General features: G+C 43.9%; 1 protein-coding gene across 1 annotated transcript; it reads right to left on the reverse strand.

Annotated features, from left to right (window-relative positions):
• Positions 1-399: 399 nt before the first annotated feature.
• MRPS30 (mitochondrial ribosomal protein S30) lies at positions 400-13,171 on the reverse strand. Its single transcript, XM_019517890.1, has 5 exons — positions 12,619-13,171; positions 11,305-11,450; positions 7,052-7,157; positions 6,094-6,270; positions 400-885 (listed from the first exon to the last, which is right to left on the reverse strand). The coding sequence occupies exons 1-5, from the start codon at positions 13,154-13,156 to the stop codon at positions 587-589; spliced, it is 1,266 nt and encodes a 421-aa protein (XP_019373435.1). The 5' UTR covers positions 13,157-13,171; the 3' UTR covers positions 400-586.
• Between the last annotated feature and the right edge of the window lie 3,401 nt (positions 13,172-16,572).

Genomic DNA, 16,572 nt, shown 5'->3' on the forward strand with positions numbered 1-16,572 from the left:
TCAGCAGTAAAGAGATACAGGATTATACAACTTTTAATTAAAAGGTTCTCCACACACTTGACACATTAAAAAAACCCAATAACAAACAAACTTAACCTGTATATGCTGCTTCTCTCTCTCTCTTCTCCACTTATTTTACCATATTGAACACTGAATATTCTCAATTTATTTGATACCAAAATCAGAAAATATTATACCGAAATGCCACCTATTTCCACAACTACTAAAGTTACTGCATCAAAGACAGCTCATCCTCAAGTGTTTGCAGTCTAAATGAAACTATCCAGTGCTGAGCTGTTATGGAAAAACCTCGACAAAAAAATTAAAAAAAATAGATGAGTTTTGTTAATATTAAAGTAATGTATACTGAATTTGTAAGAATATATCATAAGGCAGTAAAATTATTCTAATTATTTATTTCCAACATGTGGTACCATATATTTAACTTGTGAGGGAATAAGACTGACAAGGATTTCATAAAGCTTTTTTCTTTAATACAATATAATATGCACATAAGTTTGTAGAAATAACTTTGGAAGGTTCTTTCTCCTCCTGCAAAGTGTTTCCATTCAATTTTAGATCAATCCTAGGCTGAGGCAAGTGGTAGTCTATCAGTTTGCAAACCCTTAGGTCTGTTTAGCAGAAACTGAATTAACTGAAGCAGAACTTCATCATTAAAGCCTTTTATATTATTTTCTTCCACTGCTTCATATAATGGCTTACTATCTGTTCCCCAACAGATATTCTTCCGAGGGTTATTTTTATCAGCTTCAACTGTAAGCGCTAAAGTATTCAGCTGGTAACAAAAGAAAGCAAAATATTGTCCATCAGTGACCACAGCCTGTGATACAAAGGGATGGGTTACATCAGCCTCACTCCAGAAGCCTGCAAAATGAAAGTACAACTTAGTTATACAAGAAATAAAGAGCATTCCAATAAGCATATACAAGTCAAAACCAGGTTTTACTTATAGAAACAGCTACACTTTTTTTTAAGGAGGAACAAAAAAAATCTTAAGACTACTGTGTGTAATGATAGAACTGCTTGGAAAGTAACCACATAACACAAAAGTATAAGTTGCATAAAATTTTAAGAGACCTCTTTTAAAGACAGGGATGCAGAATTTTCACATTTATGTGCACAGTTCACATTAAAAGGGAACATAATCACTACACATGCATGGATTGTTAATAAATCTGCCAAATTTCTCTCTTGTACAAAACTGCACGTTTAAAAGTTAGGTAATTAATGCATGAATTTCTGTATGTTTTACTAGAAAAAAAGTAAAAATCAAATCAAAACTTTGACAGCCTCTTCCACTTACGAAGCAATGGAATTTTATAGACCTATTTATGAAGCAAGATTTTTATCAACAATGATTTACCAGATGACATTAAGCATCATTTATGGGCTTTGATATATTACCTCGTAGTCTATATGAGATTGTTTAGCGTTAATTTTTACGCTGTTATGCAAGTACAGTAACATATGCAGTGTACAACACTTAACACAGACATCTACATTTCCTTCAACAGTGTTTACATCTAGAAATAAAATTTAAGGCAGCTAGTTAAAGCCTCACAGTATAAAATCATATTACTAGCACTAGTATAGATGCCAACTGCATCTATACATGTGCTCCAGGGTGGAGGGAAGGGGAGCACTTTAAATTAGAGCAGCTAATGGCTGCTCTAATTAAAGTGCTCACAGTGACATGTGTATTTAGCTTCCTATCCTTCAAAATGGCAATGCAGGCACTTTAACTAAGGCTCTTTTGAGAAGCTTTAGCTAACATCCCCTGCACCATTTTGAAATGCAGAGACACTGAAAACATGCAACACAGAGGCTGCTGAAGCATGCTATTTAAACACACTCCAGCAAACTTGCAGCAGACTCAATTAATCGAGTCTTCTCCGACTCATGCTAATTGGTACATGTCAGAGAAGAACTCCATCACATGTATAGATGCCCAGTAAGGCTGAACTCAAATATCAATGAGTATTACTGAAATCTTTTAAGAGTTTTTTACACAGATATTAAGAGTTTTAGGGACATTTGAGAGAAGTAGATGACATTACATATGCACAATGAGATACAGAATCAACATGTTCACTTGAACCTTGGGTTGTCTTTAAGGTTGAAATCTTAGGGAACTCTTACAAAGACTTCAATAATGCAATTAAGAATTCAAGATCTGTGAATGAGATAGCTAGCTTAGGTCCCCACAGGATCTCTCAATTAACAATTTTTTAAACCAACTGAGTGCAGATAAAAAGTGTACTAGTGGTGATAAAGGGTCAGTTGTTGCAATCTATGCACCTTGGGAAGTAAACTCTTTAATCCATTAGAAGTATATTGGCATATTTCCTTTATCTATATACTTAGAATTTAGTACAAGACATGTTAGAAAGGCCAAGCATTATCAATAACAAGCAGCTCTGTATTAAAATTTAAGAGGGCCTAGTTTAATTCACATATCAACTCCTCTCATGTTTCATTGTACATATAGCACAAGCTCGTAGGATTGGGTTCTAGTAGCTTATTCTGATACACTCAAAATATCAGATGCTCTGAAAAGATTCTGCCTTGCTTGCAAGAGCTTTGCTACACCCCGTGTTTTAGAAAGCCAGATTGTTTGTACCATGTTCATGCTATTGTTTGCCATTCTAATCTATTGTAAATTAAGTAATGTTTTTCTTCAGTTTTGTTACTTAGAAAGCACTACAGATTAAAACTTAAGGCCTTTCTCTTTGCTACAAAGTAAGTGAGTTAACTCAGCATCAATATCTAGTAGACTGTAGCCAGGCAAATACTGTAAAGCCAAAGGAAAAAAAAAAAGAGACCGCTTTTGCTGAAGCCAACTTGGCTCCATGATGTTACCCTCATTTTTAGAATGATGCCAGCTATTAAGACTCAGCTCTGATCCATCTCTTTATCCTGGAGAAGAACACTGGCTCTGAAAAGACTGGGCTCAGCCCTTTGCAAATACGGCTGTCATGGATTTCCAGTAAAGAATGGAAAGAGAGGGCATACAAATGAACTCAAAAATACTGTTTTTCCTCCAAAGACTTTTTCCTTGAAGTGGTCTGATACCTACTCCAAGAATCTAAAACAAGATTGTACTTTACTTCATTTTGACTCTAATTATACAAAACAGCTTAAGATCTAAATATATTAGTATAGTCCAAAAGGAAGCTGGACTGCTTAAGAGAACAGGAATTTATTTTCAAAACATTAAGTTTACAAATGCTTTATAACAGGTCTTTGTATGGTATAACATCTCTCTCTCCTAAAAACATAGATCATTAAAACGGCAATGAGATTACAGCAGACAAGCCAAGTACCTCAAATTCAACAGCTGCTGCTGCTTTAACTATGGTACAGCATATGTAGTTCGACCATCACTAGATACTCTAACAGGAACAGCACCTCAGAAGATAGCATACTTGAACAATGCAACATTTTCTTGCAGAATTAAGTTAACATGAAAAGAAACGGTCAGTTCCAGCTACCCATCAGAAGACCTTATTTTTGGCAAGCAACACAAGCATAGGTTTCCTTTGGTTCTTCTGATACAAAGAAAGTAAAAAAAAGTTTTGAAAATAATGCAAAATTCCTATCAAGAGGTTCAGAAATTTACTTTCCTGAGGCTTTGTTTATATTACAGGAATAGCCCCTGCTTTATCCATGGCAGTAATAAAAGTGGTCAGTAGGGCTGTGTGAAATTTCAACATGTGTTTAATTCTGAAACTGTTTCGACACATTTGAGCTTGAAACAGCAGAATCAAAACTAAACAAAAGGCTTTGAAACAGCTTTGAAACTAAATGAGTGTTCTTGAAATGATGTGAAAGTTTTGAGACATTTTGAATTTCGAAGCAGCCTGGTGGCGGCAGGCAGGGGAGAGTCAGGGCTGCACTCTGAGCAGCTCCGCCAGCCCCACAGCTCAGCCCAGTGGAGGGAGAGCCAGTGGCATTTTCACGATTCCCCATTATAGCACACTGGTGAAATGCTGAAACAAAATGGAACAGTGCTTAGAAGCAAAATGAAATGATGAAACGAAACACTGTCCCTTCAAAACAGCAAAACAGAAGTCGAAACGAAACGGTACTGTTTTGCACAGCCCAACTGGTCAGGCCCTCCAATGTGGAATGAACTACACTGGCCACACAGAACTGGACAGAAGCTAAGCCAGGAGACGCCACCTGTAGATGAGATCATCCTCAGCTAACACAGGCAGATTTTTGTAATACAGCAGTGCTAGACCAGTTAACATATACAGGACTATACAAAACCTGTTTTTCCTTTTGATTTCAGCAACTGCAACTGGATATAGGTTGCTGGATTAAAACTGATCAGTACTGTAAAGTAGGGTTGTGCAAAATTTCACTGGCTGTTTCGTTTTGACTCGTTTTGAGCTCGAAAGAGTAAAATTTAAACTAAACAAAAAGCTCTGAAAGCCTCAAAATGAAATGAGGGCAGCTGAAACATTTCATAAGTTTCAAGTTTTGAAGCTGAAGCTGGGCTTGCCTGCAGCCAATGAGAAAGTAAGGAGAAGGAGGGGGAAGGACTGCTCTGATAGTGACATGTGGCTGGCCAGTGACTGTGACCCTTCCCTGAGGTCCCTTCTAGTCACAGTGCTCTGGGGGAGGGATGGAAAAACAGTATAAAAGGGAGCACTGTTTGAACTGAGCTTTCTCTGTGCCTTCACACTTACAAGGTGACACAAGTTTTGCTCTGAACAGTCTGAGGTGCAGCTTTCCAGAACACCCTGCACCTATCTCCTTGAAACTTGGCAGGGTTCATGGCCTCAGAAGGGGCTACCATTCCCGCAAGTTTCATCTGAATCAAGCAAGAAATGACAACGTTACAGGCAGTTTCATGCTTCCCCATTATAGCCTATGGGTGAAATGCTGAAACAGCGTCAAAACAGTAAAAGAGTTTCAATTAAACAAAACGAAACACTGCCCCATCAAAACGGCCAAATGGAAGTTGAAACGAAACAGCAGGGGTGTGCGAAACAGCACTGTAAAGGTATCTAGCTACAAATATTTGCTTATAAAATAAAACCTTGCAGCCACTGTAAGAATCATGACCTATGATGCTCTCTGCCATAATCTAAACATCATGGGTATTCTCTTTGCTTTAAAAGCTATGCCGTCTCTCAAAATGATGACATAGGGATTTCCACCTCCCCCCCTTTATTTCAGACAAGTTTAAGGAAGAAAAGGAAGAATACTTCCATGCAGAATTGTCCTAACAAATCCAAAAACTGGGGATTGTTCTTTTTTTAAATGTTTCTGAATTTCAGAATTAAGGAGTGGCTATATCAAACTGACTAGTGAATAGATCAAGATATGAACATCTTAGACTTTCAGAAACCGATATGCTGCCCATTATACTGGACTTTAATGTCAATTATTTGATAAGCAGGCCAGTCTTCAGCACAGACCCTTTAGAAGGTTAGGTTTATGAGAAGTGTCTCAGAAACAACATATCAACTAACATAATATGCAAGTTCAGATTATTCAAGTGCCATGTCATAAGTTTTGGGCACAATTATGCAGGCAGTAAACAAGATGACTAGTCATTTCATTAATTTCACATTCACAAAAGAAGTTTGCAAATAGCAGCGATCAGTAAGGGCCAGAAATCCAGATGTTTGCTAAGTAACCACAATTTCATTAACTTGCATAATAGCATCAGGTTTCCTAGTAGCAAAAAGGAAATTGTGATCCACTTTCACTTAAGTATTGTCTGTAATCAAGAGCATCTCATTTACATTTAAGGCCAGAGCCATTTAGGATGATGTCCTTTTATTAAAATGAAAGAAGCCATCCACTTTGTATTCATCAGTGTTTGGTGCTACTGGACAAGATAGCACTGCTCTTCTCTGGTCAGTTTCAAAAGACTGTGTTAATAATATCTTGTTTAGAAATAAAGCCCCCAGGCTGCAGGTGCTTAAGACTTCTAGAGGGAGAACTGGGGTAATCATTATGAAAATGAAAGCAAGTTATATAGAAAAAGAGAGTGAAAGAGGAAAGTGAAAACAAGTTACACAACTTAGGACAATCAAACTATATATTTTGTCTCACCTTGATACATAGCTTGTGCTGCTGTCCAAGCAAAGAGACTTGCAATACCATTAGCTCGGTAAACAACTTCAATGTGATGAGCAAGATTTTTTTGTATTAGTTTCTTCCTTTTCAATCGCTCAGGAATCAAATGAAATTGTGTGTGTCCGTATCTGCAGGGATCTGCTACCTTTGATCCTGAGGCCACAAAAGGAATGAGAAATACTTAAAAAAAAAAAAGTTACACACACAGATTCAAGGGAAAAAAATATTTTTCTATATTCAAGTGTCTGTACATCATAGATCACAAGTTACTCCAGAACTCTAACTTCCTCTACCTTCTGTTTCCTCAAGAAAAAAATAAAATAAATCCCATAACTGTACTCAGGCCAGGGGTTCAGCAACCCTGTTCTAGTGTATTAAGGTCACTTTTAGGTCTTAATAAGTAGAACAGGATATCTCTGTGTGTATATGGTTATGCTGTTCTCTACTGACTAGATGTCCTTTAGAAATGCCACCTGTGGCCTTATAACACTGACATGCAATTTATCTTCTGATAGCAAGTAGGCTTTTGATATGGTAAAAGGTTAAAGCTAGGCTCTAACCCAATTCTGCAGGCATTTGTTTTATTAGGGACTAGCTGTAGTTTCTTTAAAACAAAAGCTACCTAAATCCACCCGTAACAAAATATCGGGGGGGGGGGGGGGGAAGAGTCATAAGACTCGCAATGACCTAGTAACCCATCACACCTGTTAAGAGTGGGATACAAGAAGCCTTGCCCTTTTTTTCCTTAAAGCATGCCCAGCTTTCACAGTATAGTAAGTGACAACTGATAGCAGATTTACAGTTGGCACTGGTTCTCACAACAGGCCATTTCCTTCCAATGAAATAATTAAGTGAAATCAGACACACACTTATAGTAAATCAATCAATCACATTCTTCACTATGTTTACACAGTGAGAAAAAACCCAAACTTACCTATAAATACCTTGTTTTCATATTGTCTTTTGAACATTGGAAGCTTGTCCGGCGTGTGATTAATAACAGGAATTTCTTCAGCGACTAAATGATCCAAAGGTACAAACTTGATAAAAAAAATAAAGAAAAATAATTATTAACAGCATAATTAATTCTCTCAGAAAATTGGTACACAACATCAATTTTTGCTTAAAAAGTAAAAGGTATCAGTCTACAAACACACATGCTCATCCACCCCTTTTGCTGAATTCATAGTTTTATTTTGTACTGGTGAACAAAACTTTTGCCCTGTTTCAAGAGAGGGAGAAAAAAATGGGACAAAATGGCTCATTTGTCCTAGAGCAGCAGCTCTTCAGCTTGGGGAAGAGGGAAACTCCACAGACACCCTAATTCCCTTTGATCCAATAGTTACCCAATGTGCCTTTAATGAGGAATGGGGCCAACAGTATCTGGACAGTTCTTATCTCACTATTCTGGGGCCCAGTTACCCTGCACTATGTGAAAGCTAAACAAGAGCATCTTAGCCCCATTTCATTCGTGAGTAAGCGGAGTTTACTCTTGCTTTAGCTGTCCTCAAGGAGAGAAAGGGAGCAGGTGGTTATTATAGAGCAGCTGACACGGTTAAGTCTGTCATGCTTACTTGTCAGCAAACAAGCTGTTCTAGTAAGTCTCTTTAGTTAGAGAAAGACTTTACCATGAACCAGCTTAGACACTGTAACCATTCCTGCACCCTCAATTACTGCGTTGCAATTGCTAAACTGGAAGAGCTTATCCTTAAATGAAACTGGCCTAAACTGCCCCAGTTTGGTTCTCACTAAAGTGTGGAATAATTAAGAGCACAGACATTTACATATCTGAGGTGAAGTAAAGTCCTCACCTCCTGTTAATTCTGGGCACACAAACAGCAGCAACTATTAACAGGATCACGTCTGACTGCAATTAGGATCACAACTGGAAAATGCTGGGGAACCAACATCCACAAGTCTCAGCCTTTTCTGGGAAATACTACTGTTAGGTAAAATAAGAGTGATTCAACTGCCGTTCTCTGAATAACTGTCGTGCTAACCAGCATTAAGCTCTGGAAATGGATTTCACTTCCAATCAAATAAAAAGTTAGCATACCCAAATATGTAAGTGAGGAACAAGGCAGAGCAAAACCACTTGACAGTTATTTTGCATTTGACTTCTAGCCTCATCATAATACAACTCAAAACATAAGACATAAGAATCACAGGTTTCAAGAGTGATTAGTAACTTTGTTCTCTTCAAGAGATCTCACACTGGACACCCCATCTTGATAATGCTGACTTCCTCCCCGACCTGAAGTGGGTCAAGTGTTGGACACTTATGAGGGGGAGCACAGAGGAGCTAAACAACCAACAAACCAACCAAAACCAGTAGTTACTTTTGAAATCCTTGGTGTGCATTTTATCTTTGGCAAATTGCAGAGCAAGCTTGGATATACCTCAGCATATTGTTAACATTGTACCACCTAGACATACTCTTAAGAACCTAAAATAGTTTCTCTTTATCCCCAGCCCCACAAGGTTATGATGGATGATGAGTGCATGCCTCATGCCTCTACCAACTAACTAGTCATTCATCTATCTTTTTTCAAGATAGGGGGGAGAGAAGGGAAAAAAGGGGGAAGGAGGACAGGTAAAAACTTTGTCGAGTAATATGATTTTGAAAACCTTGTTCTACCAAACAATTTGCATGTTTCATAGAAACCGTAAGTGCAGGTTAAGCAAAGTTATTGTTTAAAGCTCTTCAGATGTTTTCTGAAAGATGGTGCAAAACCACTATACAGAACATTAGCCTTACAGACTTAAAAGTACTGTGAACGCCACTATTTAAAGTCATTCTTAGACATTCAAGTCGTATTTTGCTAGACTTCTCTTCACGCATTACCTTTCCATAAGCTGACTAAACTCACCTCAAACTTTAGAAGAAAAATTCTTCATAGGAAAGATTAAGGCTAACAGTTCAAAAATATTCATTTTATAGGATTTATGAAGCTCCACTGTCTAGCTCAGGTGTGTCAAACTCATCTTGCCCTTAGTGCAGGGCTGGCCCACAGGCCAGATCATACCTGTGGACCCCCCCCACCTCCATGCCATATCCAGCACATGGCACCTGCTACAGCCAGTCTGGAATCTGGTGGGAACAGGCCTGGCATCTCGGACATTTGGGTGTTGCCATGAGAACAAGCCACAGTCCTGGGCTTCTGCCCATAGTGCTGCTGGGGCTCCAGCACCACTGCTCTTACCTAGGTGCTTGGCAGCCAAGCTGGGGGGCACTGGAGCTCCAGCAGCACAGCAGCTTCTTCCCACAGCAGCCAAGTGCCCCAGCAAAAACTATAGCTTTGCAGTCCCAAAAGCACCACTGGAACAAGACTGACCATGAACTTTCTTCCTGCAGTGCCCACAAAGCACCTGCGATACCTAGCTTTTGCCATGGTCTACTGGGGCTCCAACTCTGAGGCTCTCACAGGCTTGGTTGCCAAGTGCCTGGGCAAGAGCAGTAGTACTGGAGTCCCAGCAGTACTGCAGGAACAGACATGGTATCACAGTCCCCTGGCTGCCACCACAGGAATAAGACATGGTGCTCCTGGGGTTCCAGCACCACAGGTCTTGCCCAGGCACTTTTAGCTGCCACTAGGAGAAGGTCTCCCATCAAGACTCTGAATCTGATAACCTGGCCTGTTGGATGCATGTTTGACACCCGTGGTCTAGCTGGTAAGAGCTGCAGCTTCTCAACTCCCCAACATATAACTTCAAGTTAGGCTTGAGCCAAACTTTTTACTTAACCCAAACAATATCTACACCTTGGCAAAGCACTTTTTTTGTTTGTTTCTCATGATTCAATTAACTCATGTATTCTGTCGTGCCTCTACCAATAGCTCCATCTTTTGCTCATTCATATTGCATCCCCTGTTTTTGCCTCGTCTCCTCAGAGTTCCAACAGAACTCATTCTTATATCACGACAGTACATCCAGAGACTGACACTAACAGCACATATGCATCTCACACAAGATGTCACTGCCACTCACCTATTCCAACTCCTATTTCACAGGTATGAACAGAGCACATGCCCAGGAAGTAGAAAAGGGGATCTAGATTATTCCCTGGGAAAGGGGGGAACCTGGATTCCAGTCCCTGTAACCAGTTTTCTAGAGAGCAAGTAAGACAATGATTCTGCAACCCAGCAATAACAGTCTAATTCCTGGTCTGACAGAGAAATACAAAACTTTGCCAGGGGAGAAGGCAGGGGGAAATATAAGTCTCCCAAATCAATAGTCTATTGATTGCTTTCTTGTGCGCTCACCTTTTGATCCCATGAACCTTCCCTTCTTTGCCACCCAGCAGACAAGGTACAACGGACAAGTTAATACGGTACCCACACCAAGCTGGCTTATGCCTTCCTGGCTTACAGGAAAGAAGCAGAACCTCAACTTAGACCTCAGTTAATTGCTAACCCCTTTGCTATTAGGAGAATGGTAGGCACTACCATCCCCACAGCTGGCATGGAGTAAGCATGGGGAGTCAGGCTTTACATTGAAGTTAACGCTATTATCAGTTAGGCATCCTGCATCAAGCTGATGCCATCCCTCTGAGCAAACTGGATACCACCATGATGTAAGCTCCTTCCACACACTGAAGAGGAGTTTGTTCTCAAAGATGACCCATCCCTAGCCCCACCATTTCCTACAGATCAGTGCTAGGCACTCTGCTGCTGAGCCGCTATGCTATCTGGCCGATCCTTGAAGAGCACTTAGGTCCCCTCATTTGCTGTATAAAAAACCTAGGCACCCAACTTTGCTGACGCAGATAATCCTCTCAGGGAGGGGTAGGAAGGGAGATGTAGGTACCCATGAAGTCAGCCTGGTTCTGGTCCAATGTCCTCCTCTATGCTTGGAAGCCACCTGACATGTTGTAATGCCAATATAGTAACGTAACATACTTTAGCCAAGTTCATTAACAAATGTTACATGTTAATGATGCCTTCGTATAGAAAGGTAAGGTTTCCCCAGTAAACAGTTCCATGAGAAACATTCTGGTTAAGTCAGAAGTAGCATTAAGGTTACTTATTTATATTAATGCTACGTTTCTTGAATATTTAAGATGGAAGCACTCTTGAGCTTGGATCTTTTTCTCCTGTGTCTTTCTATACTGCTCAGTACAACCTAGGATGGGGCCATGCCCAGTACTAGAACAAAAGGAGTTTCAAATAACAAATAACAAAAGCATGCCTTTGGAAGCTGCTTTGGCACACGAATCTGAAGAAGTGGCCTGTCATCTATCTGAAATCGCACTGGATCAACTCTTCCGCTTCGGTGTCCATGACGAACGACCTCCTCCCCTCGCATCCAATAGAAGTTCACCTGTGGTTGAAAATCTGAAAAGAGGCACACCTTGGTTTTAACCTGCCCCACATGGGCCCTACTGCACTTGGTGATAAAATATTTACAGTAGCATGACATGGGGGGGGCGCGCGCGGTGATAAAGGCACAAGCTCTGGGTGTTGACTAGGAGCAGGTGTCACAATTGCCCCCAGGACTCTGTCACGGCAGGTGCAGCCTTGCCCTATCCAACCTTAGACCCCGCAAGGCAGCAATACAGAGTAAATAAGACGACAGCTTACTTGCACACAACTTTTCAGTGTACAATAGTTTTTCTGCAAATACGGTAATTTGGAGCTTCCAATATGACAATTTCATATTACCTAGCATGTTAGCCTCCCCCATGATGCCCCGGGCCTCTGGTCAAGTGCAGCACAGCAGGGCTGTCACAGACATTAGGGTTACCATACATCCCGGTTTTCCCAGATGCATCCTCTTTTTCGGACCTCTGCACACTGTCCAGGCAGTTTTTTAAAAAGCAAGCAAATGCCCAGGTTTGAGCTCTACCTCTGCTCCCCCCCCTGCCATAACTTGGCAGCTGCTCACAGGTGAGCACGAGTGCACTTGCATGGGCGCACACATGCCAACTGCATGGCAGCACGGCACTTTGGGTCAGGAATGAGGGGCACTAGCAGAGCTGGGGGCTGTGAGTAAGGGACACTGGCAGGGCTGGGGGGGGGGCAGGGCGCTGTGGGTTGGGAGTGAAGGACACTAGCAGGACTGGGGGGGTGGGGCAGGGGGCTTTAGGTCAGGAAGGAGGGGCCCTGGCAGAGCCAGGAAGCTGCGGGTTGGGAATAAGGGGCATTGGCAGGGCTCGGGGCTGTGAGTAAGGTACACTGGCAGGACTGGGGGACAACGGCAGCGGGCTGTGGGTCAAGAATAAGGGGCACTAGCAGGGCAGGGGGCTGTAAGGGACACCAGCAGGGCTGGGGGTGGCACTGAAGGGCACCACCAAGGTGGGGTACAGTGGGTCAGGAGTGAGAGCCAGTATTATGGCTGGGGTGGGGGGTGCTGTGGCTTAGGAATGAGGAGCAGAGCTAGGACACACCACTGCCCCCCAACCATTCACCCCTCCTCCTCCTTGATCTCTCCCTCCCCTCCAGGCATCTTCTTTTTCGATACTGAAAATAGGGTGCCCCTAGCAGCTGTACCGCTGGCCCCTACCAAGGGTGGAGGTGGCGAGCAGCGGGTTGCGTGCAGCCAACTGGCCGCTGAGGATGGTGACGAGCTGCGTGAGGAAGGACTCGTGCAGGGACTCGGGGGGGTTGGGGCTGCACGCGAACGGGCGGCGCAGGTAGAAGTACTCCTGCAGCAGCGCGTCGCAGACCAGGCTGCGCAGGGCGCCAAGGTCGAGGTGGACGGGGGCCCGGCTGGCGGGCGGCAGGCCGGGCACGAAGGCGGTCTTGGTGAAGCTCTGGTAGCTGCGGTCGGCGCGCAGCGCGAAGGTCTGCGGGTACACCACGAACTTGCGGCGCTGGCGCTGCTCGTACAGCTGCAGCTTCTTCTCGATGGAGCCCGCCTCGTGCAGCAGCTGATGGAACAGCTCCTGGCGCCGCCGCTGCGCCGCCTTGCTCTTAGCCGTGAGGGACGCAACCACGGGCGGGTACCACGGCCCGGCCCCGGGCCCGGCCTTGACCGCAGCCGCGGAACTCGCCTGTATCTGCCGGCATAACTCAGACCACTTGCTGCGAAGCGCCGCCATCTTGTGCTGACCGCCGGCGGGACGGCGCCTACCCTGTAGCACGAGGATTGGCCGCTGCGGGTCACGCGAGCCACGGCCGGACCAATGCAAAAGAGGCAAGGGGAAGAGGCGGGGCCTCATCTAATGAGTGGCTCACTTCCCTTTGACTGCGCATGCTCTGTGCGGGGGTTACACCGCGGAACTACACTTCCCATGGTGCCCAGCGCGGGGTGGGGTTTTGCTCCCTGTCCATGCAGTGGCTGCGTGGGCGGGCGTTGCCCTGTCCCTGCTGCTGCGGCCCTCAGGTGCCGGCTTCCGCAGAGCAGGAGCTCGGCCTCCTTCCCCAAAGCTGTTGCCGCCCGCAGGGGGTCTGGCCGGGGGTGGGGAGGTGGTCGTGAAGCACAAATGAGGCCTCTTCCCCATACTCTGTTCTTGGAAGAGCAGAATAAAAACGTACAGAGATTTGAGAGTATCACCCATATGGGGAGAGCCTGTAGAGCCTAGGCCAGTTCAGCTTCCAAAAAGACAGACTTGAGGGAGAGCATGAAGAGACTCAGACACAGGCATGGACAAAGGAGACGCCTGCCGCAGGCCCGGAAATAAAAAAAAATTACAGTTGCAAAAAAAAGTTGTAATATAGACAGAACTGGGCAATGTTACCAATTGAGAATGAATTAGTTAGACTTTTGCAACAAAAACATGATCTCTGGCAAAGCAGGGCCCAGTACATAAAGTTCACCCAGGGCTGGGTATGGCACTGTGCTTGAATCATGATAATGACTTACAAAATACTAAATGGCAAAGAGAAAGTTCAACTGGTTGCTTCAACAGTTGCTTACTGTGTCTCACAAGATGAGAACTAGGGGTCACAAAATTAAACTAGTAGGTAGGGAGGATACCAAGTTGGGGGAGTGATAGATATGCTGCAGGGTAGGGCTAGGATTCAGAGATCTCAAAAAAATGGAGGATTGGACCAGAAGAAATCTTATGAGGTTCAACAAGGACAAATGCGGAGTCCTGCAGTCAGGACAGAACAATCCCATGCACCAGTGCTGGCTGGGCAGCAGCTCTGTAGAAAGGACCTGGCAGTTATAGTGGACAAGAAGGTGAATGTGAGCAAACAGTGTGGTCTTGTGAAAACGGCTAAGGGCATACTAGGCTTCATTAGTAGGAGTGTTGCCATCAGAAGTGATTCTTCCCCTTTATTCAGCCACATCTGGAATACTGTGTCCAATTTTGAGTCCCCCACTACAGAAAAAATGTAGACAAGTTGGAAAGAGTCCAGTGGAAGGCAATGAAAATGGTTAGAAAGGTGTGGAACATGACTTCTGAGGAGAGGCTGGGGGAATTGGGCTTAGTCTGGAAAAGAGAAGACTGAGGTGAGATTTATTAGTAGCCTTCAACTGTGAAGGGTGGTTCCAAAAAAGATGAAGCTAGGCTGTTCTCAGAGGTGGCAGATGACAGAACAAGGAGCAAGGGTCTCAAGTTGCAGCATGGGAAGTTTAAGTTAGATATTAGGAAAAACTTTCTCACAAGGAGGGTAATAAAGCACTGGAACAGGTTGCTCAGAGAGGTTGTGAACTGTCCATCCTTGGAGGTTTTTAAGGCCTGGCTAGACAAAGCCTTGGCTGGGATGATCCAGCTGGGGTGGGTCCTGCTTTGAGCAGGGGGTTGGACTAGATGACATCATGAGGTTTCTTTCAACCCTAACGTTCTAGGATTCTAAGTTTAAAGCCAACAAAAGAAAGTTGCTTTTTGACTTAGCATAATTCAAGTGTGGAATTCACTGTTACCAGATGTTGTGGAAGCTGACAGTTTAGTCAGATTCAAGACAGGATTGGACAAATTTTTGGAGGAAAGGGGCAAATTAGGAGCTAGGGGGTACAATCTCTGAATTAGAACTTCCTAGGCCTATAATGCCGGAGGCTGCAAGTGAGAGATGAACCATGGAAAAAACACGTCATTCTCAGTTCACTCTCCCTTTCAGCATCCAGTCTATGTCATTTTGTGATACACAGGAGACTGGGCAAGATGGACCTATGGTCTAACCAAGTAAATGACACTTCTTGGCTAGGGACAGACATTCAAAAAACCTGAGCCTGAATTAATTGAGAGTTTTTAGGTTAGTCTAATCTGCAGAGGGTGAACTGATTTGCAAGTGGATAAACATTCAGCACATGCCTGCAGTGGCTCAAGCCAGAAGCCCAGGGGTGCTAGAGCAGCCCTCCTTTCCCCAGGGAAGCTGAGCTGAGGGGGTGGGGGCATGCCCAGGGCCTAGCAGGCCTGACCCAGCATCTCCCTGACAGCCAGGAGCAATCCTGACACGCAAGACTGCTCCGCCCCAGAGGGGAACTCTTTCCCCTTCTCCCTCTTAGCTGCCACCATGGGGTGGGGAGGGGGCCTCTGTGAGGCTGCATTGCCCCAGAGAGGGGCTCTTTCCCCTGTTTCTCCCCCAGTGGTGTGGGGTGGTGAACGACGGGTCTATGGGATGCTGCCTAGCCAACAGAGGTGGACTCTTCCCCTGCTGGAAGGGAAAACAACACCTAATTAGGGTCGCTCATGAAGTGTCTGACTCCTCAGTCTGACTCGCAATAGGGGGTGGTCTTTTGGCCCTGGGCCCATTAACGAATAGGACACAACTTATCTGTCACTGCCAGCCCACCTGGCAAGTAGTCTGAGAGTTGATTGATTAGGACCCACACATGGTTAATCAATTAAGTGAATGATAATGGTGTATTAAATACACAAAAAGCAACAACAGGTAAGTAATTTCGACACTAAACACCTTACTCACACGTTCTTATCAATAATACCCTTTACACCTAAGTGTACTATTCTGTCTGTAGCTATCTAAGTATAATATATCTATCCATAACTATCTGTCCATTCCTTACATTATTATTATCAAGATACAGAGTGGCATAAACTTTATTAAGAAAGGGAAGGTGGATCTTTATAAAACTCTGACCACTGCAGCCTCTGAGATCCTGAGGGCTATCCAACTCACAAGTCCACTCTGAGCTGGCAGTGGCTTACCTTCCGCTCGTTAAACAGGGGTCACTTATACTAATACAGAACAGATGGAGAGGAGGGAGGTGGAGCAGGGTGATACTTACAACAATGGGGCAAAGGGTTGCTGCAAGTGTAAAACACACCAGGAGGGAGAAAGGTTCTGGGGAGCCAACCCTAATTGCCTCTGCTGTGGAGTCCGCTGAAGGGGAGCAAGGTGCTGGAGACCCTCGAGTCACTGGAGCGTTAGACAGCACACTTCCACGGAGCACCGCACACTCCTTCCTGCTCTTCACCTTCAACCAGCTTAGGCACTAAGTCCCGCGCTGACTCCAATCACATCCTCACACTCTCTCACTATCTTTCAATCGGACACCACCGAACTCTCAGTCATGCACACATCAAACCCTCACCAGGCAGTCCCTCCC

The sequence above is a fragment of the Gavialis gangeticus genome, unplaced genomic scaffold (assembly GCF_001723915.1).
Source record: "Gavialis gangeticus isolate Ggan-Ray unplaced genomic scaffold, GavGan_comp1, whole genome shotgun sequence".
In the NCBI taxonomy this organism is placed as follows: Eukaryota; Metazoa; Chordata; order Crocodylia; family Gavialidae; genus Gavialis; species Gavialis gangeticus.

Coding starts and splice junctions, on each gene's coding strand:
- MRPS30 (XM_019517890.1), bottom strand. CDS start 13,156: ATGGCGGCGCTTCGCAGCAAGTGGTCTGAGTTATGCCGGCAGATACAG. Junction 11,451..12,618: donor GCTCGCCACCTCCACCCTTG/GTAGGGGCCAGC, acceptor GCCTCTTTTCAG/ATTTTCAACCACAGGTGAAC. Junction 7,158..11,304: donor TGCCAAAGCAGCTTCCAAAG/GCATGCTTTTGT, acceptor TTTTTTATCAAG/TTTGTACCTTTGGATCATTT.